Here is a 24,173-nt window from a genome sequence, read left to right as displayed (position 1 = left end):
AGAGGTCCCTTCCAACCCAAACTATTCTATGATTCTATGATTTCAGTGGTGTTTCAGATCAATTTGTAATATCCGGACAGGTAGTATCTTGTCATTGAATAGATACCAAAAATAATGGCAACAAGACATTCAAGTCAAAAAGGAGGTGAGACTTCAAAAGGTGTATACACTTTCTAAAGTGAAAGAACACTGCATTGCTAAGAAAAGGTATGCAGCCACATAAGTCAAAATCTACTGTCAACTAGCCTGAGTGGATTTTCCAGTTTGTGGGATAGGTTTGTGCTGAAGTGGGTTTGATCTGGAAGCTGTCTGGCCCCCTTCTGCTACACCTCACTTTGCACTCAGTGGTGTCTGCTGGCCTCTCTGTTCTCCGTCACACCCACCCTGTAGGTTCCCATATAGTTGGCACAACACATTTCTGGATTACCACACCCTTTTTGTGCCCCCACTTACCGTAGCTGGCTGCACTGCATGCATGTAGCACTGAAATCCCACCCAAAAACTAGCTTTGAGATGTTCTGGTTTGAAAATTCAAACCTTTCAAGAGTTATACAGAACTGTACAGGATTTTCCATTTTGACAGCCTGTGCCACCTTACAGTGAGATCACCTATAGCAATATGTGCAGGTATTTAATATAAATTGGTATGTCCTATCTAGTAAAACATAGTTTCTGCTGGAGCTTTGCTTCCTCTTGAATCTTTAAAAATAACTTGACAGGTTAGCCCATTTCACAAAAAGTCAGCAACTCTGACACAATACCATGCCTTTATAAACAAGCGCCTTCAAAAATAATACTGCTAAATGTGACTTTCTTAAAGAGTGCTAGCACGGGGCTCTCACAGCTCAAACACATACATGTTGTGCAGTCCCGAAGAGTAGTAGGACAGAGTAGGGCTAGGAGAGCGGGTCTGCTGTCGTGCAGGTTTGACTGTACGAGGAGGGATGGAAGGACTGGTGGAGGACGGCTTTGAACTCCGTGGTGGGACAGGGGGAGCATTCAGGAGCCTGCATTCCTCTTTTACCTGTACAAAAGAAGAACGTGTAAGAAAGCAGCAAGAAAATCTGGGCAACAGCACTCTCAACCAGATGAAACACATCTGGTTCTGCCTTATTCTGTGAGAGGAAATAGTTAAAAAGGGAGGAGAAAAGAAAAATGATGCTAAGTATATACATTTGCAACAGTATGTGGCTGTCATAAGGAAGTCCAAAAGAACGCCTTGCTACCAGTAGAGCTACTGGCAATCTTTTTTAGGGTGCTTTTCAGTAGTTTGATATCCACTCATTTAAAAAGTAGCAGCAATGAAACGATGTGAAAGAACCTTCCAGTAACATACAAAATCAGACAGACTGTTCCAGATATTTTACATTTTGTAAGGAGCAATTAATTAGGCTTAAACTTCATTAATGTTGTTTATTTAGATGTAATAAACCAACCTGACGTAATGAAAAGATCTTAACAGACTTTGATGTTTCCTGACTTACTTCACCAGCGATACTCAGCCATCCAGCTCTAGGATAATTCCCAGCCTTCCTCCCCCAGGAATAGCACATGTATCTCATATTTACCAGATGCTGGGATTCAAACCTGGAGCTTCAGTCCTTCTGTAGCTGCCAAAGCAGTCCAGGAGAAGGTTAGCTACAAAACATACAAGCTGAAAGGTGTGGGCAGAAGTGCCTGTTCAAATAACACACCCAGCCAACAGGTCTAGTTTTTGCAGCCAGCCAACTTTGCAGCTTAAAACACATGACTGCAGCGCTGCTTACCTGAAATTTAGTTTGGTCCGCCTAGGTAGGACCAAAATATCAGGGTCCATCCTCATAGAAAAAATGATGGAATTAAGAACTAATCTCATCAGTACATATTTGGCAGAGCAACTTTATTTAGTAGGGCTAGAGGTGAGCAGGGCTACCAGGCAAGATTTTTAAGGACTCATTTAGTAGGGCTAGAGGTGAGCAGGGCTACTGAGAATTAGGCTGCCAGGCAAGATTTTTAAGGACTCGCCACCTCCCCCTGGGCAGGAGGAGACCTCTATGTTCTCCTTGTCTGAAACAGTCTTAGATGCACCAGAAAAGGGAAATTCTCTCTATGTTTGAAAGTTACAGTTTATTTTTAAATTTAACAACACTGCAGAACTAGAAGTTATCTTAGCAGTTCTGCAACACATAATTAGCAATTAAAGTGATTTAATTTATTTAAAAACAAAATAAATGTGGAACCTTTTGCAATCCACTTCAGTGCTTTCAAAATGCAACAACCCGTTTAGTACTTTTGTGAAATGGAAAATTGGGGACTAGGACAGTGTAATACATTTTTTCCCTAATTCAAAACAAGTCAAAATTACAGGAAATGCCCGACAGCATAAAACACTGAAATAAATCTTGCTCTAAGGGTTCTTATTTGCTCTTTCAAGAAAAAAAAAAAATCAATTTTATTTATGTTTGTTATTGAATTCAGGCATAAAACTCTTCAACCATTTTAGTGTCGTGCCCCAAGGATGCCTAAGGACTTAATTTTTTTTTTTTTCTCCCAAGTCAGACTAGGCAAAGTTAATACTGCACGTTATTGACTATATACCCATGGGGTTAGAGAGACCATTCGGGGAGCTCTTGGAGCACAGCAGATGGTCAAGGGGTTAAAGGCATTCTTTCCTGGCAAGACTGCCGGCATTCAAAGGTGCTGGCATAACAAACTATGCCAAGCTCCCTTGCTGACCTAGATTGCAGATCAGAATGAGGCCATAAATAAAACTGGTTTGCAGTCCCAGTTGGTCCCTGTCACAAGACCGCGATTACAGCTGCCAGACACAGCCCTCAGGAAACCCAGCAGGGGAATAAAAAGGAGAGATTTTGCAGATTAAACTGACAAGAGCAAGGGGAAACTTCGGAGAAGAGCTACCCTCACTAGGTCCAAGCGAACAGCAATGAAATACATGCGGGAGAGGAGGGGAACAGCCGCGGTGCGACATGACGACTGCGATGGCTGCTGCTGTTACAAGGAAATACTCTTTTGCCCAGAAGCACTAGATGCCATGTGGCTGCCAGATAGAGATAAAGTGCATTCGCACTGAATGTCTGAGCCCTCCCACGCTCCAGCACTCACTCCCGTGACCCGGGGATGGTGACCCCTTTCCGATGGCGTGAGGTGGATTTTAAGACCTCTGCTCCTTTTCCTTGGTGCCAGCCCAAGCCCCGCCAGCACCCCCTGGGCCCTGGGGTGTCACTCCTGAATCTGGGCATCGCAGGTGCCTGTCGCAAGTGACCACTTCTGAGGTCGCCTGGATAAAACCCACCCTGTCGCCGGCGTGACCGTAAGCGTAATGCAAAGTGGTTCAACACTTCTTGCCGATGGGAGCCTGAACTGCTGGCGTGCTCCACTGGGGATGTGCTTTAAATCAATCAGGAAAACAGCCTCTGATTTTACACAAATTAGTGTTTGGGGATTGAAGCAATTTCTAATTCACAGGCCTTAATTCAGAGGTCATTCCCCCCCGCTTCTGCCTTCATGCTACTTTGATTTTCTGAAAGGTATTTAGAACATAAGCATTATATATCAGAATGCTTCATCCTGCCGGTGAGAAGAAAACCAGAACAGCTTCTGAAACACCCGAATGTCCTTTTCTCTCTCCTACAAACAGCTCATGTACACGCATTTTAAATTTAGTGCATGCAAAAATACAATTGCCAGCCAACCTTTATACAGAAACGCTATGGAATATCATTTTAGAGGGAGTGATGACTAAACCGCATGTTCATCAGCCACTCCTGAGATCTACTTATTCTATAAATACCCTACATGGAAACCATGCAAACATCTCCCCGGCCCCAGCCCACTGATGAATTCAGTAGATCACTGATACTCATTCCAAAGCTGTTCTAGGAAGCCACAAAACCGAGTCTAAATTATTATCATCTACAGAGATGCAGGTTTTTTTATTTGATTTTATTTCCTACGGGGTTACACCCCCTGCCCACCTCTAAATGCAAGCTAATATCTTTAGCAGAAATTAGTTCTCCTGCACGGCTAGAAAGCAATACTGAAACTGCTGACAGCACTCACACATTACCTCAGTAATGTAAGACACGCATGACAAAATCACACACTTTTCACAGTGACCTTAAAAGGCAACATAGGTAGGTATCCCAACCGCCACCCTGCTGCCCCCAGAAGGGAGTCGCTATGCCACGAGGTTTCCCCAAGTGCGAGGGTCCACACCGATGCTGTGCAGGTGCTCCACAGCTTTCCCAGCATCCCATCACCCATGCCTCAGGCATGACATGAGACACCCACACTTCAGGCATGACCTGGGGGGGGGGGCAGCCCCCTTCCAAGAGGGGTGCCCTCACCCTACTGCAGGGGCAGCCTTCCTCCTCCACCGCCCCCTCGCCGTCCCACCCGCTCCCCAGCGCTGGCTCTGGCACTCCTTTGACCCTGCGCTGAAGTAGTTCAGCTCACAGAAATCAGCAGGAAACTAATAATTTTCCAGATCCAGACCTGGCTGCCTGCCCAGGCACAGGAGCGCCAGAGCCAGCACAAAGGAGGAGCCAGGACCATGTGGCTGGGAAAGGAGAAAGAGGAGGAGGAGGAGGGTGGGACCAGCCCCATGCCGGTTTACATCAGCGTAGGCTGCCAGGGAACCTCATCCCGATATGGTGCTGCTGGGCACTTGTCCAAAAGAGTCTGGACAAAGTGTCAGTGCATACCTGACCTCGGAGGCAAGGAAGTGCTCTTGGGCTCCTGCACTTAGACATTACACGTAAACACTCTTTGCTGAGAAGACGTAATGTCTTGACTCTCCTGTCTTTGCTGAAGCTGCTGCGGCTGCTTTTTGGGGAAGTTTTGGCGGCACCGTCAAAGGGCTGCAGTTGTGCCTTTCGTGCCTGCGCTGGCGTTCTCCTCCCCGCTCCTCGCTGCCCCTTCCCAGCAGCTGCACTGCCTGGCCAGGGGGATCCCCACAGCAATCCACTGCAGGCTAATCCAGCACAAATAAATACAACTTAGCTTTCAACCAGGTTGTGACCTGGCTCATGATGGAAAGGCTATGGCCAACACTGCCGGACTGCAAGATGGCAATAGGAAAGGGATGGGATCACCATGGTTTGCTGCAGTTTGGTCTTAGATTAGTCTCAGCTTACTATGCAGCCATGCTCTTGAAAATATCATTGGACTTGCAAATGGAACAATATTTTCTGTATTTAAATTCCAGCAAAACCCCTGCAAAACTAACTTGTTAAATTATAATATCTGTCAAGATTCATGTGACTTAAGTACGTATCATTTAAATTTTGCTAAAGATTCCTAGACACTCTTTCCTGGGGGAACTTTTCTTTTTTTCTTCGTGTTTTTTAAAAAATAATGTTTAGGACTATGTCAAGAGACCACGTAGTGGTTGGATTTTCCACCCAGTCCACATAAGTTCCTGTTAATAAAACGTATTTGTATTTTTGCCTCTGAAGTCTCCATGACATTTCAGGTTTGGAGAAATGATTTTTCCCACGAGTTTTCATTAGAAACCCTAGGACAGGAAACATACTCTGTTTAAAATTGAGTCCTCTAGAAGGCTCATTTATCAACTCTGCAGAGTTCCTATTTAAACATGTTTTCTTTCAATAAGCAGTACAGAGCGATTAGTTCAGGTCTAGCTTGACAAAGTTTCCTTGAGGTCAATGACACTTAATATTCTCAAAAATCTGCCATAGACTCATAACAGAGAAGACAATCTCTCATTAACAAACACTTCAAATCCATAAAAATTCCAGCTGTCTCCCTTATCAGGGCCTGTTAATTGAAGATGCACACACTAAGGTGATCCGAGGCAGTTCCAAGTGGAGTCATGCCCCACACGCTTCAGCCACAAAAAATATGAGAAAACATGGAGACCACATGGAGAGATGATGTAGAAAGCAAGGGAAGGAAGCAATTCTTAGACCTTGTTTGTGGGAGCAAAAACCCCTCAATAAATATCACCTGAGAGTATCAGGATTAAGCTACTAGGATCAGTTATAGTAAATATACTCCGGTGATTTTTAGGACACAACTTACACTTGGTAGGAAACTAGTTGAAGTTGCATATCTCACAAAGTCTCACCGTTTCCTTGCCTTCCATGTGCTCCCTCCCCCCCCAAGTCTTCCCTAAAAAAATCCCCAAGCAAACTCTTCACCAGCTAAAAAAAGAAACAAACCAACATAAATAACCCTGACTTACTGCTTCTGATTTGGGAGGCACTGGAGGTGGAGGTAGGGAAACATCTGAAGACTTTGTGGTTGCTCCGACAGTCGCAGGAAGAGATGTGGTACCACACTTTGATCGGAAAGACCCTCTGTAGCTGTCACATTTGTTCTTCTCACTTAGCGAGCGAGTGAGAGGCTGGTCACCAGCCTTTCCAGACCCTTGGTCCAACCACAGCTCTTCATAAGGAAGTTCTGGTTTTGTAGGCAGAAACATCGATTCTTCGCTAACTTCAGGGAAAAGATAATCACTGCTACTGTCACCAGACTCCTGGTACTGAAGAGCATCATGAGAGAACAGGGCCCACTCGTTACACAAGTCCCTGCAGCCGTGGAGGTTCACTTCACTATTCCCATGCAAGTTGTTTCCATAGACACACACCGAAAGCCGGTGGAAGGACTGCGTAAGTTCGTCCCGTGCGTAGCTGAGGGAGTTCGGCACGTGGCTGTGCCCAGTGCATCGGCTCTTCTTCGGGCTCTTGCAGTCTTCGTTCCAGTCAGTTTTCACATCTCGCACGGCACGGGAATACTCATCTATGTCAAACTGTTCCTGGCATATATTAAACCAGTGCTGGATGATGGATTCGTGCCACAGCTCCCCCTTCACCAGACTGTCGGGTAGAGTAAATTTCGGAAGCGTCAAGTGCAAGGGAAAATGCATGGGAATAATTTTGTTGCCACGAAGCACACAACAAACCACCACAGTCTTGGTTTGAATGTTGACAAACTTGTACCTGTGCCCTTCACGGATAAAATGCAGGTCATAAGGGTTTCTTGGTGTAGGACTCGGCACAGTCACGTTAACGGGCAGCCTGGTTTTTTCTACTATATTGCGAATCGTGTGCTCACCTTCTTGCATCTGCACCTCCAATGGGCTGCGGGTGCTAAACTTGCCTTTACACTGGAAAGGGAGACTGATGCTTTCGTTGGTCCTGTGGTTCATGCAGATGAGGCAGGGCATTTTGCCTCTGCCTAGCTTACTAATTGAATTAAGTTTCCCAATTTTTTTGAAGATGGTATTGAGTCGTGATTTCTCCTTAGAAGATTTTGCATAAAGGATTTCTGCTTGTCCCATTAAAGTGAGCTCATCCCCAGTACTAAGGGTAATGTTGTAAACCTCAGTGTCTTCATTGCATTCACCTGAAGCCACCTGCAAAATAATAATAAAAAATTTGGTTTTCCCCCACTGAAGATAATACTTCAAATCACATCAAATATATTGAGACTGAATTTACAAGACTATATATTGGGAGAAACTAAACTAACTTTATTTGAACAGCTGAGTTGTCAAGTGCAAGGTGTTTAACCTGAAGCTCCACTAAGTAACCTTTTTTTATTGTTCTGCACATTCCTGCATCTTACGTGAGGGGTACCTGAAACTGCTAAAGAAGGCATGAGAACAAACATAACCAATTTTTAAAGAAAGGACAAATCCACATATCCCAGCAATTCAAATAGCCACTTGTGTCATACAGCTATGACAGAGCATGTCTGGATTCCTTTGGGTATCTTTTTCCCGCCCCCTTGTTTTTGCTGTTTGTTAGAACTTATTTGCCAGGCTCTTGAGGGAAGCAAACTTTTTTCACCGCCTTCAGCTTCCCGAGGAGCAGAAAAGGTGATCTCATCATTATGGATGAAGCATATCCCTTTGATAGAATCTCTTCCAGGCTAGGGAGAATGACAGATGACATCTATTCCCTGAAGGAGAAGTTAAGAATATCGGTCTATCCCATATGCCTAACTCCACCTCTGCCTTGCTCTCCTAGTCATAGACTTCCTTCCTCATTTTTTGATCATAATTGCAATTAAGATATTAAACAACATATGTACAGCCATGTGTGTGCTTTTCTAGTATGGAAATGGTACTGCAAAGAAAAAATAAAGGCAAAACAGATGTCCAAGGCTGATTTGTTCCTGAAGTTATTTCCTTAAGACTGGAATAACTCTTTATAGACAAGATTGCTCTGCTTCGTATTTGAGTGGTTTAATGTGAAAAGCCCTTTTCAGGGACCTAACAGAACCCACCCAGCTCTTCCTCAGCAGCAGCAGATACCTACTCATAAAGGAAGGTGTATCAGATAAATGCTACTGGCCTGTTATAGACCATTTTATTCAGAAATATGGAACATACTAAAAAAATTGCAAATGAAAACGCACACTAAAATAGTATATCCCTTCCTCACCTCTGCAACCCCTAGAGACTCGATGGAGCTGTGTGAAGGGCAAATTCCGGGCTTCAAATTCAGGTATCATCACAGAATAGCCATTGCATGAAATCAAGGCTGTAATTCCAATCAGTAAATAACAGAAGTGCCGTGAATAATGCTTCCTCTTGTAAGACATGATCTGCAATTCACCCATATTTGTAAAGTTGTGATTATCTTCCACAAGCCTTTCAGAGCAAAAAAAAAAAAAGCTCAGCCGAGGTGTGCTGCCTTAGCACTTCAGTCTCTGGGCTTCTGGAGAGGAAGTCATTCAAGCCCTGAATTATCTAAACAAACACTAATTGGCCTAATCCAGGAAACTACTAGGTTTTATGGTACGTAATACTCATTCATAGTTCGCACCACTGGCCAGACGTTTTGAAACGCCGCGACATGAAAGAAAAGCACTTGGGTTTTTTGCTGATAACACCGGTGTGACGCTCATTGCTGGTTTTTCCTCAAAACCGCCACAGAGCTGCGGCTGGCCACATAGCCCTGCCTTCGGTGGAGCTGATAAGGGCTGAGGACACACAGGGCTCTGTGCATGCACCGCTCAATCTCTCCCTTCTCTTTTTGAAAGGGCATGTTCTGTAAGAATATCGGTTTCTAGCACCAACAAGTCCCCACAAATGGTTTGTTTGGACAACACGAGCTATGCTGTCAGAAATTTTAACTTGAGACGGTACGGTTAGAGCTTTTCCTTGCTTCCTGCGGGACACCGGCCGGAGCGAGGGAGGCATCACAACCTACGGCTGTGGGAGCTCCTGCTTGGCCAACTCGCAGTCCCCTGGCGATTCACAAACAAACAAGCCATTGTAGAAGGAAATGGTGGGTAAGATGTGAAACCACAGAGGTAACTAACTGGCCGAGCTTCACAACGAAGGTCTCATGAAGCAGCTGCTTGTTAATGGCATCCATTTCAACCAGCCAAATAGCAAATGGATTTTTAGATTCAACAAGCATGTTTAAAGACAAAATTATTCTCAATTAAAAAATCTGGAAAACATTTTTTCTTTTTCTCTCCCCCCCCCAATATAGTCACAGGATAGTAACAGGTGAAATAAGGCTGAATTTTCCTGTGCTGGAACAAAAGAAAAATCATGCCACGGTTCTAGCTTGGCACTCTGAGAAAAATACTGTTCTGCACTCTTCCTTCTGAACAAAAATTTAAGGTGCTGTCCAAAACTGTAATAAGAAACTGAAAAAGTGAAATGAAAAGTCTAAGACTGCACAACTTTATCCCTATCCACTAAACCCTACTATGGTGATGTTAAGGCTGCTGGTACACCACAGCAGGCTAAGTATATTTTAAAATTTAAGTTCTGGAAGTCAAGAAAGCTAACTCCTCCCTTCTTGTGTTAGGTTATTTCATTCATTACTACATGCTAATTAACATTATAAAGCATACACGGTAGGTAAATATGTGTCCCAGGACATTAGCAACAAATATATACCATACATATCATATATTTCATATCATATATATATCAATATATATCATACCATACATAGCAATCATGCTAAACTCATCTAGAAACTCATGCACATATATCTCTAAGTTTTTGTTTCTCAGATTACATAGCTAAATGATCTTTACTTTGTCCATGTAGCAATGACCTATGAAAATCAAACTTGCTCCATCTTGTTCACTCAAACATTTCACCTTATCAATGGCCACAAAACTTACAAATATATCAACAAAGGGCCGTGGACTTTAGTACAGGACATCAGGTGAGACTTGTAGAATCCTCTAGGTTGGGCAGGACCCCTAGAGTCATCTAGTCCAACCTGCTCCTCAAAGCAGGTGTAGTTAAGGCAATTCTCAAGGTGAAGTACTATGAATTGCAGTGTTTAAAAATGCCAGTTGTGCTGGTTTTGGCTGGGATAGAGTTAATTTTCTCCATAGTAGCTAGTATGGGGCTGTGTTTTGGATTTGTGCTGGAAACAGTGTTGATAACACAGGGATGTTTTAGTTACTGCTGAGCAGTGCTTACACAGAGTCAAGAGGGATATTCCACACCATATGACGTCATGCTCAGCATATAAAGCTGGGGGAAGAAGAAGGAAGGGGGGGACGTTCAGAGTTATGATGTTTTGTCTTCCCAAGTAACCGTTAGGCGTGATGGAGGCCTGCTTTCCTGGAGATGGCTGAACACCTGCCTGCCCATGGGAAGTAGTGAATGAATTCCTTGTTTTGCTTTGCTTTCGTGCGCAGCTTTTGCTTTACCTATTAAACTGTCTTTTATCTCAACCCATGAGTTTTCTCACTTTTACTCTTCCGATTCTCTCCCCCATCCCACCAGGGCGGAGTGAGCAAGTCGATGTGTGGTGCTTAGTTGCCAGCTGGGGTTAAACCACAACACCAGTGTAGGTTACAACCTTCTATATATGTACTTTTTGGAAACTCAGGGCAAGTTTATTAGAGCCAATAGAAATGCAATCAAATCAGGAGATCAATTTTGCTTCACTGTACTGCATTAACATTTGTAAAAAAAAAAACAAAAACAAAGTTTTCACTACAGATTTATTTCTGCCAAAATGCACACTGTATGGGCCAACACATGTGAAAAGAGGATTAAATTAAAAAAAATAAACACATTGGGTATCAAAAGTTCACACCAGCCAAACAATGTCTTTGACAGGAAAGAAAAGGGCTAATTAACTAACCCATCTCTCCATCCTGGAAAGGCTCTGCAAACAGCTTCACAGCCTCTCCAGGGAGACCAAGTGATATCTTCAGGACAAAAATGATATCCCGGAAGATTTGAAGGGTCCTGCAACACTAAGTGGGCTGGTTTTTAGAGCACAGGAATTCATGGCTTGTCCAATGTTCAACCTATCAGACAATATTGTTGCTTTTTAACAGAACTTTTTGTGAATTGCCCTCGGTATGATGTGGGGTTTTTGTTCTTGGTTTTGTTTTTAAGTCTTAATTCAAATAGCTTCCTGGGTATTTGTACCAACTGCCATCTGTATGGGACCAGAGCAGCCAACTGCAGAAATCTATTGCTGGAAGGAAGGGAGACCCATCTCCCCTGCCTCCCCCAGAATAAGGTGGCTCATTTTTCCCTTTAACAACTAGTACACGAAGTAAAAATAAAGTAACCCCCGCCTTGGAGAAGATCCCACGGCCCGTCACAGCCAGAAGGCAGTTCTCTGAATGGCAGCGCTAGCTACAAAATCCTGCCGGAGCAGCAAAGGATTTACATGGAAGAGCAAGGTTCGCACCAAGTCGAACCGTAACCGTGGCATATTGGCACATGCAGGCAGACCTCAACAAGCACAGACAAAACCGTGCAGTGACTGACTGGTAACTCTACAGGCTCTTTCTTCAAAAATTATCCATGAAAGACTTGAGTGTTTGGAATAGGTAAGTATTCCCAGACACCAGAGTTCCTCGTCATCTTAAATGCTTCATCAGATATTTTAGGCTTTTTTTTTCTTTTTATATCAGATTAGCTACCTTCTGATACTCTTTTGAATTTAAATGGGCACACTGCATTGGACAGAAATCAACCATACTTAGTATTTCTCCCTTTGCTCTAATCAGTTTGACAAGATCTCCCCTATATTAAAATTTTAGTGTACATAATTCTATTGCACTTTAATAAATCCTCTTAAGTTCATTTATTTTTTGGAAGATGATAAACTTGGAATAGACTTCTATGAAACTGGAAAAACTGCCAAGAGAAATACTGCCAAGATAACTGTGTAACTAGGTTAAACCTGGATTATTATTACTGTTATTTACATTAAGGACTATCACTATAATCTCTTTTTAAAAATGATTTGATATATAACAGTAAGCTATGCTTAATTCTCAGTTTGCTAAATATGACAGAGTTTTAAGAACACTCATATTGAACTCAAGACACAACATTTTACATTTAAAAAAGCCTGCAAACGAATACTTTTTTCCCTATAAAATCAAAGCTGCACATTCTACCATGCCACTTTCTTGATTTAGTCATTGATCAACTGAGACATAATGGCACAGCGCTGGATAAGGCTAGCAGTCCCAAGGTAAGACTGATCTTCCTGGGTAGAAATGACATTTTCTTGTTGCCTTGATTTGCGCAACTACATCCTAAACATACAACAGTGTTCCAGCTTTCTCATGTAGCCTTCATTCATGAAGGGCTCTGTTTTACGGGTTCAGGTTAATGGAGAGCAGAAATGAAAACAACCTACTGTCTTGAAAGGCATGAGTCTGTGTCACTAAATGAATTAACTGATGAGCTCTCGCACTTAACAGCAGTATTCAGCAATCCTGTTTCACACCTATAAAAACTGCAGACTAGCCGGTGTCCCCCAATTCTAGCAATGCAAGAAAGAGAAAAAGCCATTAAAAGGTTGTTATAAAAACCCCACATCGCTACACACGGGACCAGGAAACTCTATACTGGTTTTGCACCAGCAGTATCGACCAGTTTCCCCTGTAGGGTACACGATGTGGATCTGCACCATTGCATCCCAGCTCTAGGATGCTCTCCAACCAGTCTTAGGCGGTGTATCAACTGAAGCAAACCAGATGAGCTCGAAGACCACTCTGCTCTGTTGGCAGAGCTGACCTGCCTTGTGTAGTGTCACACATATAGGTAGGACAAGGAAGAACAAGTTCTGTCTTCATTGTGTCATGCCACTGCGCTGCAGTGTGTTTGGTGATAGCAAGCCCTCTTACACTCATGGGATTGCTGACCCGTTGATGAGCCCAAGAGGCATGCACATGCAAACACACACACGCACACAGAACAAGGGTGTCTTTTGGGTTTTTTTGTTTTATTCACAATGCTATTTAGCTGCAGTAATTTTGAGACAAGCAACCCCATCATTTCACCCTGTGTGCTCCCTGAGAATAAGGCTTTCTGGACAGGGATTTGAGCAGCTGCTGCTTAGCAGAGAATAAAATTCAGACTGCTGGAGGGGGAGGGGAAAGGGGGCAACAAACAACATTTGTTTAAAATCTGGCAGGAGCATCCTAATTAGATGAATTATTGGATGGATCATCAGAACTGCTCCCCAAAGTGCCATAGGACAGGAGAGCCCTTAGAGGACATGTTGATTTAAGACTGCAAAAACGATCCCAAAGAGCACCATCACTGAATGCAGAACACTAAAGGCTCGTTTGTCTCAAAAATCACACTTCCCACACAGTGCTGTTGCTCACTTGCCATGTATATAAAGGTTGTAACAGTTAATCATTTAGACAGGGATAAATATTTATTCAGGGACTACCTTAACGTTGAATGTTATTTCCTCCATGACGTAAACTCGTTCAGGAAATGCTTTAGCCACCTCCTCCACACTGTTAAAATACTGCACTGGCTCCTTAATATCTCGGTCTTGTTCCAGCAGCTTAAACTGCCCTGAAAACAGATGATAAACAGAAGAGTTGTAAGATATTTATATTGGACAACTGTCACTGTGGCAACTGCTGGCTCAACTTCTTCACCATTTTGCTCAGTCAATTTTTCCGGTTATTAGCAGCCAAACAAGAAGACAAAAGATTGCAGAGAGTCTCCTGAACCTGCTGTGAAAGACACCCAGTTTCACCAGGTCAGAACGAAAAGAACGTGTGGGAGCCAAAGTTAAATTAAAAAAGATCCTTTTTATCACGTGCTCTCTAGAAACAGTAAATAACTATGGAGGCATTTGTGTTTGTGTACTTAATTTGGTGTAACAGTATCTGTACAGATAGCATTTTTTGGCCCTTAGTATTAAAAGCTTTACAGAAAGAAAACACACCCATTAGTATAAAACCCCAAAATGATAAACATAGGGGGTTTGGTTTTGTTTTTAGCATCATGAAACAGCTATTAAAAAATACTAGGCTAAAACCCTTTTCCCCTTAGGCTTCCCTAAGAGTGGAATAGCACCTAGCTTTCCTCAATCATAAACTAAGCCCTTTGAGAACTTCAGCTAACATAAGAAATTAAACCATACACATTTAAAACCCTTTTGAAGGTGGTCACCTTCAGAAGAGCATTAGAAAGAAGTATTTCTTGCTGACTTTACCTCCCCCCAGCATGAAAACCTTGCCTATTTTCTAAGTCTTGTAGAAGGCAAGAACTAACACGGAGGCAGCCGCCCCGCGCAGACCTGCCAGGGACAGCCAGGCACATCAATCACCTTTGTGCACTACGAACACAAAGTTTAAAAGCTTTCTTTTATAAATACAGCAATAATGAAAGCTTAGATGGACATATTTGCTGCTTGTATGACTTAAACTTAAAATCAGGGGAGCAATCTTCCCAAATTTAGAAACATTAACTACTACTAAGTTAAAGGCAAGACTCGATGTAAGAAACAACTCAAGAAAATGAGTAAAAGGCTGAGTAAAATCAATGGTTAGTGCATCTCCTGTAAATCATAGTTTAAAATTAGCAATGCACTGGATTATTGTTCCCAAACAGTGCTCAACTTCATTAAAATCCAATACATCAGGATGTCAGCCACCTACAGAAATATTTTCTCACTCCTTCAGCATTTTTGTGCGCAACACCCTGCTGCCCCTATACATCCCATCAGACTTGAGACTTTTGTGACACGTTCGGAGAATTCACCCACACTAAACTATTTCAGGCCACCTAGCAGCAGAAAAGGAAACAAACGCAAGCTCAGCAAGTCCTGACACCCCATGAGGGAGACCCATCCCACCACCCTGCCAGGTGTGTGCACACACGTGTACACACCACCCCCCCACCCCCCCCCAAGAGAGGTGCAGGACCAAGAGGCTCAGCTCCTCCACCCAACCCGAGCACCCCACTGACAGAGGCACGCTCTTTCAATCAGTATGCTCAAGTACTCTGGTTGTAAGCCTAAATACCAACTTACAAGACAGAAGACTTCCTTTTATTGCCTTCCATACATTTTGTCTTTCTAAAGTGACCACAGCAACTTTGAAGTATTATCAGCAGGGTAACTAAAGATGCTGGTACTTCCCACCACGAGACTGTATTTTGCAACTGTTTAATAAACTTCACCGCACTTCAAATATCAGTTGCCTCGGAGTTTTCCTAACGCTGTGTCTGCTTCAGGATACACTATTATTTGAAGCTCAGCCAAGGCAATTCAAGTGCTTCAAAGACCAACACTGGGGTAGAAGCAGCAGGACCTTTGGTCTGACCTGCTGAAGCCATTCCTGTAGTATATTACAGCAATGTAGTTGACTACAGGAATGGCTTCTCCGGGTCAGGCCAAAATCTGCCTTGTGCAGGATTCTGCCTTAGGCAGGAGTCAACACCGGCTGTGAAAGGAGGACTTTAAGCACAATTAGCAATACCCCTCAGAGGGTCCTCCACACCTCTAGGAAGAACTCATGGCTCAAGGATGCCCAGAGCACGGAAGAGGTATCTCTGGGCTTAGTACCTCCAGAGGTTTTCTTCCCTGTAAATTTGTTGAATTGCTTACTGAAGGTACCTAAAACTTTCATTGTAGACATACCCTCTATCTTGAAAAATTCTGGCAACCTCTTCTTCCACAGGCTCTACACTGCCTCCAGGATTAAAAGTAGAAATTTTAGGAGTGACTAAGATACATCTGGCAGACACTACAGGTAGCCATAGGAAACCTGACAGTGGACAACCATTTGGAAAAACACTTCACGCGCTCAAATAGAAATGTGCCAACATCCTGAAGCTGAATTCCTCAGCCTGTCTGCTCCGAGCCCCTTTTGGTGCAAAGCAATAGAGGGGCCAGGCATCCAGCACCTCTAGGCTCGGAATCCGGACAGTAAGCAGGGAGGTGCTCCGTTAGCCAAAGCTGGAAAGCATGTTGTGACTGAAGCCTGAGGTGCAGACAGGGAGAGATGAAGAGAGGAGAACTGTGCTATTTAATCCCCAGTCCACCATATAGATCATTTAAGTCCTGGTTTCAGGATTTCCCTGTCAGCCACATCCTAACCAAGAGGAAGATGCGTTCCCCAGCTCCGCAGGACCTTCCCCCTGCAGGCACTCCGCTTTCCTGCAAAGGAAATTCAGGTGTGCGGGGGAACTGAGTGAAGTCAGACCTCCTCCTACATGGAGCCTGGATGTGCCAGGACATCACGCAGCAGCAGGGACTGTGAGTTGCACCAGGGAGCACCTGATAGCACAGAAAAACTACTACTCTAGAGCGCAGAGCCAATGACCATATTTCACAGAGTCACTAAGGGCAAGATGTTCTTAAATTTTACAGAAGTCATCACGCTGTTCGTTCTCCATGGGCTGACCTGAGGCTGTTGCTCTCTCCTGCTTACTTCTGAATTGTTCCTCAGGAAGCATTGCTGTCCTCTTCAACTACTGACACAGCCACCTGGATGCAACCCTAACTGATTGCCCAATTTGCGATCCAAGGGTCTGACTTGCAGGATTCCCAGCTGTGGTTACTATTCGAGGCAAGCTGTGATTACAATTTATAATGGCATTTCATACTTTAAGTTCCCTGAAGAAAAAAAAAACAACACAAAACCACAGCAAGTTTGAGTCACCTCAGACAGATCCAAATCCAAAATCCAGTTGGGTTACTTCTGATTTAACACTCCCCCCTTACGTACAGAACGGAGTTGAATACGATACTGCATGGAAGCTACACAGTTTTTTGAAACTGTGAGATACTGCAGTAATAAAATTTTGCTAGTTCAGAAAGAAATTGAGAACTCTCACTTCAGAGTGGGAATTGAGTTGGGCACAGTAACAAGGCATGAATTCACATGAACAAGGAAGGAAAACAACATATTGAGTAATAATACATTATATGAACATTATTCATCCAGCACTTTGAATGAGACAGTGGTCTTTAATTCTAGGTTCTCTAGTTACTCTGTTTGGAAGCATAATATTAGTATTTTACTATGACTGTCATGTATTTAACAGTAAATAGTCTGGTGGCAAGAAAAGGCCCGTTACCCATTGCAATCCAAACTTCCACAAAAAAGTCCCAAATTTCTCAGCATGGAACAAATGCTTTAGGCTCTCTGGAACTGGGAGCAGGGTCTGCTATCTAATGTAGACTTACACATGTTTCTGAAAAACAGAAAAATCAGCTGGAGCTTTGCTTCGGTACAAAGAGATGCCTAGAACCGTCTACGTTGCTATCTGTGCCATCCTCCCCTTCCTTCAGCTGAGCCGCGCAAACACAAAGCCGTCTGTGCCTCCACTGCTAATAAGCAGCAGTTCACGAGGAGGTTGACTACAGAGTACACACAGATCCCAAAGCATATAATAGAAGGGCAGCATTAATCTCTCCCTGTTACAAAATCAAGACGTATGCTGTGCATGGAAGCTGTCAGGGCTGGATGTTAAAATGCCTCTTCTTTGGAAAAGATGGTTTATAACTCGAGATTTTCTACAGACAGTTTTTTGAAATTTATTTTCTCATTGAAAAAGGCAGACTTTTTTATTGGAAGGAGAGAAAGAAGGGCTGAAGAGGGGCCTGCAATACACATTTGAGCCAGATGTCAAGTAACTAACTAATGGGGAGGAAGGAGACAATTTCTTACTATGTTTCTCCCTGGTCTCTACTCAAGCTGCCATAAAAAAGACAGCATGGCTGAAATACAAGTTAAATGGACATAAGTGTGGCTTGACTGCAAGTTAAAGCAGAATTTTACTCCACTTTGCAAGAGGCAAGTTTTCATCGAGAGACTTTACAAAACTGACAGCAAGCTTAAACAAATCACAATGCAATTTAACTGTGTGTTAGTTATGAATTTAACAAAACATTTGAAAAAACCCTAAAGCTAAACCTATACTTTAATAGAAGTATCCCCATCTCTCTCTTACTAGCACAAAAAGAATAATGAAATATTTCTCTAGTAAATCAGTGCAGGTTCAGAAAGATCAAAGATTTGTAATACCTACACGGTCCACCAAGCAGGTGTGGTTACTCCTTTGCAGCCAAATGCAAGGGAGTAATGAACGACTACTGCAAGCTTTATATCTCTATCTTTCAGTCTGGCCTCTGGCAGGCACAGTATTGGAACAGTTTCATTCTAGTATATATTATCTCTGCAGATTATGAATTCTTATTTCCCTGTGAAGGTACTTACAGCAAAGACAGTAAATCCACTACTGCTGGAAATGAGTCCGGAAAGATAAAAAGGCAGGGAAAGACCTAAACCAGGGCTTATCCTCCAGTTTATGGAGGCATTTATTAAAACCCAGTAGGAGCAGGAAGGTCAGTCCATCTTCCTTCTTGCCAGAAGCTGACCCTGCAACATCTGTGAGCAGGGGCATTAACCAGCCTTTTCTGTCCCAGCCTTCGGGTTGCTTCTGCTGCTTCCACTACTTCAGGTCTTGCAGGCTTACATACGTTCACAACTCCAACCCACCTCTTAACAGGTTATTTCTGTAATACAAGATACTCTGGTTTTCGCAGCAGCTTACCCCTCACCTCCAAATAGTCCAGCCATTTCCAAGAGTTAAGAATGTTTCCAAGACAGAATCACTCATTTTGTACTGTGTCTGTACTGTGCCTAGACCAAGAGAGTCCTTATCTATGGCAAGGGTTCACAGACTGAACAGTCAAGTTTTCATGGATATGAAAGGATGAGAGCATGTATACAGTCATATACCAAAAAGAAAATCTGGAAAAAGAAATTCTGTAAAAAAAAAAAAAAAAAAAGAAAAAAGAAAAAAGTAGCTGCATGTCATCAGTAGGAAACATAGAAGGTCACTGAAACATCTGCTCAATTGCGTTAGCTGTTAAATGTTTCTCCAAGGAGGCAGGAGTTGTATTGTCTTTCAGCAGCTTTGATTATTTAGTAAGTCTCACATCTCTCTATGTGAGACTGTATGCAAAGCCCAGCGCTTCTCAAGAATGCGCAGATGGCGCAGCAGGGTAGCAAAAGTACTGCAGAGGTTTAAATCTTTAAAAAAAAAAAAAAAAAGAAAAAAGAAAAAAGTAGCTGCATGTCATCAGTAGGAAACATAGAAGGTCACTGAAACATCTGCTCAATTGCGTTAGCTGTTAAATGTTTCTCCAAGGAGGCAGGAGTTGTATTGTCTTTCAGCAGCTTTGATTATTTAGTAAGTCTCACATCTCTCTATGTGAGACTGTATGCAAAGCCCAGCGCTTCTCAAGAATGCGCAGATGGCGCAGCAGGGTAGCAAAAGTACTGCAGAGGTTTATGTTTCATGTTATTTGTTGACTGCTGACTGCATTTCAGCATTTCAAAGAACAGCAGAGCTGACTCAAAAAGAAAAGGCTCTCTACCTGCCGGAATGCTACCATTTTGGAAAAAGACTATCTTTGTCTACATTTTTCAGCATTCCCGTGCATCAAGCTGATAGGAAGTAACTTCGTTTTCCTTCCCAAGATGATGATCGTTGATATAACTGAGCAGAGTTGAAGAGCATAAACCTAAAGCATAAATATGGCATAATAAAAAAGGGCACAGAGAGGTGGCTTGCTAGATATCAGGGAGAATGCAGTTACATGCATTGGAAAGTACACTTCAGCACACCTGGTTCTTAGATGGACCTGTATAGTCTTCAGCTGACAGTGTACACAACTGCCCTCAACGCCTGATGCAAAATTAAATTTGTCTCAGTGGGGGATGACAGAAGGAAATCTCAATTTATGTCCTCACTTGTCGCCCTATCAACTAGATCATACGGTAGAGTTATTTTGTCCCTACCCAATCCTTAGACAAGGCAGCCAGTCAAGAGTGAGCATAGCAAACCAGACTGTAAAACAATAGATTAAGACACAATCCTAACACTTCTGCCACTCCAGCCCACATGTAATTTTTTTAAAATCAGTTTTTTAATTTGACATTTGCCAAAATGTCTCTGCGTAGAACCTACACGTGGCATGTTGTTGTTGCAAGGAGTGTTGGCATGGCAGTAGCTGTAGGTGTCTAGACCTGAAAAAAGGGAGAACAAAAAAGAATCCATCACAATCTCTGATACAGCTATTACGTGACTAACTGGAACCAAGGTGCAAAGTTAATATTGCAGCTTTCGGGGACCTATCACTAAGTAAATGTGAAAAGGTTTGGCAGACATGCAGAAGTAACAACAAGAGGGAAACAACTGCCTTGCTTCGCTCTTGCCATCTTCCAGCTTGTTGAAACTTAGCGTTTGTTCACAGCTCTCCAGAAGAGAGAATAGTGCCTGTGTGCTCAGGTCCTCTGAAGCAGCAGAGCTGCCGGGTCCTCACTGCAGAGGGGACAGTGCAGGGAGAAAAGACTCATCGCAGAGAGAAACTGCAAGCATAAACAGAATTACAGAACGCTGTTTTCAACAACGGAAGCAGACAGTGGCCCGCAAATGAACTAGTGCAGACAGGCTCAGAGCCCTACTGCCCACGGAGAGGACAGGAAAGCAAATCACCTGCTCTGTCATCTCTGGGTTCCCATTGAAGGAGCTACTGGCTTCACCTCAGGTTGGGACCTAGCAGCAAACTAACATGGATGCAATGCTATGGTAAGTTCATCCCCTCAGTCAAAGAGCAAGACAACCCAAAGGTACAGGTTCATCCTTATCTGCTATGCTGATAGCTCCTGTGACCTACATAAAAACAAACAAACAAACAAACAAAAGAGGTGTGGAGGGCAGAGAGGGGAGTTATTAATAAGAATTTCTTTGTTTATTTTTATATTGTAGACTGCTGAAAGCATACAGGAAAACTATAAAAGGGTGGAGAATACAGCAGGAAAATACACAAGAGTCTTAGGCACACAGCTTCCAAAGGCTATCAAGTGGGCCACAAACTAGAAAAGCTATGATTGATTCTTACATTATAATCACCATGAAATAGCTATTACACAGACTTTGAAACACTGCTTCTATTTTTTAAGAGCTGCCTGTCAGTACTTTTTCTTGAGGGGAGGGAGAGGGGGGAAGAAGAGGATCTTCCGTGTCCCCATCTGTACCCAATCTTCGGGAAATTTTGGGAATGTATTAAAAAACAGATGAAACATGAACTAGAGACATATCTAAGTAAACATAATACAATTAGAATTCATCGAGTGTACTGGAGCTAAACTTATGGCACTGCAAAGCAGAGGGCAAGGCACAATGGCACATTCAGTCAGTAGAGATTGTGCAACATTTTATGGGGAAGGAGCCCTTCAGAATGAATAGTTTTACTTCTCGGAAGTGTTACGAAGATTTTGAAGCCTTAAGTGCCTTTACTCCTCTCTGTGTTATGTCTGCAGTACAAATACCCATTCAATCAAGAGAGAATGAGTCAGGCATCACAACCTGGTGAGACATGTTGAAGCAGAGCATCAACACGCTGACACATCACCTGTGTGTATGCATACACACTGTTGGAGAGATCAAGGAAGGGAATCCAACCAAGCTTCCCACACAGCAACGCAATGCTTGCTAATCAAAACCTCTAATCCTATGCTGGCAAAGCAAAGGGGATGGTACAGCCTAGCATTCTCTTTTCTCTTATCTTACTTTTATGACTCTTAAGTAGCATAACAAAAAAAAAAAATATCAATCCTGTTGGCAGCATAACAAAGAAAAATCAGTTCAAATGGTGACTGATGATAGCTTAAAGCAGATTTAACTCACAGATATTGCATGAGAGGGAATTTTAGGTTACAGATGATGTAAAAAGACAGACAGGGAAAACAAGCCTAACCTCTAACCTTTGTTTCATAAGTTATTATCATCACAAATACAAGATTACCACAATGAAATGTTCCATTTTACAGGGTCACATGTTTGAGTGTCTGGACTGTAAGTTAACTAGATTTAACTTACTCACTGGGCTATCATCAATCTAACTTGTAATTAACATCATTCTATTCTGTTCCCATGTGCTGCCAACAGACACCAAGAATATTCCATAGGCAGCGTGTTAGTTCACACGCTCAAGTGACCATGCAGAGGACTCTGATGGCTACCGCACCGTCTGACTTTCCTAACTACTATCAACAAAAGCTGTTGCTAGTTTCCTTTTGAACAATAAGAGTATAAAGACATGCACATGAAGATGGCATGCTCTCCTGGTAAATATCAGAGCTTATCCAGATCGCAGCACAAAAAGGCATCAAGAGAAAGAGAGAAAAGTTACAGAAAGTCCAACTAAACCAACCCAGAGCTTGCAGGAAACAGTGTTGAGATGGCTACGTTTAACAGCAGCAGCCTGATGAGAAAAGCTTTTCTTATGTGACTGCTAGCACTGTTCCCTTGGTACTGGAGTGGATACCCACTTAGACCTCAGTTATGAAAATGGTAAGAGTCGCTGAAAGCTTATGGCTCCGACCTACTACAGCAGCATCCAGGATCCTTATGAGAACGTCTGCTGGAACTGCCTCCCACCAGAGAGGAAAATTTGATAGGAAGGTAAAGCCAGCTTATCCCTCACTTAACAGAAGCCTCTAGCAAAAACTGCTGTCCTCTACATGAACAGCTGGAAAAGAAAATGAGGTAGAACCAAAGGTGAAAAAGTACATGGTTAGAGTTCTTACTGTACTTTGAATCACTTGTCTTACTAAGCAAATACATTGCTTTCATTTATATATTAAGAGTGATTCAGGGCTAAAAATCAATCCGAAGGAGTGGAGAACCAGCTTAGATATCTCAACGCAAACTGAACATCAAACCTTGCACTGGATGGCAGACAAGTCCCTTAACAGCATCTTACATTGTTCTGCCCAAGCAGATTTTCCTATTTTAGTGAAAGACATTGCATACATTTAAAATTAAGAAGCAACACAGACTTAATCTGCCTTTGGATCTATTCTTAACTAGGTGATCTCCTCCCAAATCATCAGTATACACTCGTCCCAAGACATACATACATTAAAAGAACAGGGTTGTCTACAACAGATTAACATTTAATTAAAGCACAGAAGAAAGTTGAGAAGAGAGTAACAGAATAAACTCCTGGTTAACATTTGAAATTAATATTACTAGTTTCAAGCAGGCTCAAACAGACCACATTAGAATACCTGTTAAAGGTTAGCCAAGCGTGCTGGGATTGTATATCACAGCTGCATCAAAAAATTCTGTCTTTACACCATGGATTCCCTCACCTCACTAACACTGATTTCAGTAGAAATTATGAATGTGTAAGATCTCCTCTTTAATGCAGAAAGAGCAAAATCCCATTTTTTATCAAAACAAAATTTGTGATCATTAGTTTGAAGAAAACATGGTAACACAAATTTGTTCCGTTTGGGCTGATGCCCCCACCAGCAACGGTGCAGTTGTAGTTCATCATCTGCGTGACTCCAAGTACCGAATGAGTACAGAAACCCAACTCCATCCTTCCCCTGCTTCAGCGGATGCCTCCTCACAGGAAATCCACATAGGAAGAAACCTTTCTTCCCTTTCACTCTCCCCATTTTGGTTGCTAAATAGTGAACTTCAGTTTCTTGTGCAACTGAAGTGTCAATGAAAGAAACTGGAGTATTTTCTAAGGGCAGCAATATTTCAGGACCCGAGTTCAGTGGAGCTCTAGTTGAACACGTTCTTCTAATTCTGGAGTCTAAATTTGTTCAAAAAGGTAAAAAGGATTTTTGCACTGATAAAAAGTATTTTAAACATAGACTGTACTTACAGAGAGTACTTTAATCTATCTCCTCATTACCTGTGGACGCAAGTACATGATGATATTTATTTGAGATTAAGATAAAAAACAGACAGCATTCAAAAAAGAAATCCTGTCCACCACTGGCAACAGAGAAATCTTGCACTGACAGATGAAAGGTTTCATTCTTAGAGGAACAGCTGAGTTTGGAAACAGGGTTAATCATTTTAGGGGACCAAAATTTGATTGCATTGAAGAAAGCAAACT

General features: G+C 42.6%; 1 protein-coding gene across 1 annotated transcript in view; it reads right to left on the bottom strand.

Annotated features, from left to right (window-relative positions):
- Positions 1 to 24,173, bottom strand: part of GAREM1 (GRB2 associated regulator of MAPK1 subtype 1) — a 105,496-nt gene that overhangs the window by 6,715 nt on the left and 74,608 nt on the right. Inside the window, exons 4-6 of the mRNA XM_009285657.1 lie at positions 13,668 to 13,798; positions 6,206 to 7,378; positions 858 to 1,024 (exon numbers count right to left, since the gene is read on the bottom strand). Coding sequence (XP_009283932.1) covers positions 858 to 1,024; positions 6,206 to 7,378; positions 13,668 to 13,798 — 1,471 coding nt within the window. The remainder of the gene's footprint in view (positions 1 to 857; positions 1,025 to 6,205; positions 7,379 to 13,667; positions 13,799 to 24,173) is intronic.

Source organism: Aptenodytes forsteri, unplaced genomic scaffold, assembly GCF_000699145.1.
Source record: "Aptenodytes forsteri isolate BGI_AS27 unplaced genomic scaffold, ASM69914v1 Scaffold23, whole genome shotgun sequence".
Classification (NCBI taxonomy): Eukaryota; Metazoa; Chordata; class Aves; order Sphenisciformes; family Spheniscidae; genus Aptenodytes; species Aptenodytes forsteri.
This window is presented reverse-complemented; position numbering and strand designations above follow the sequence as displayed.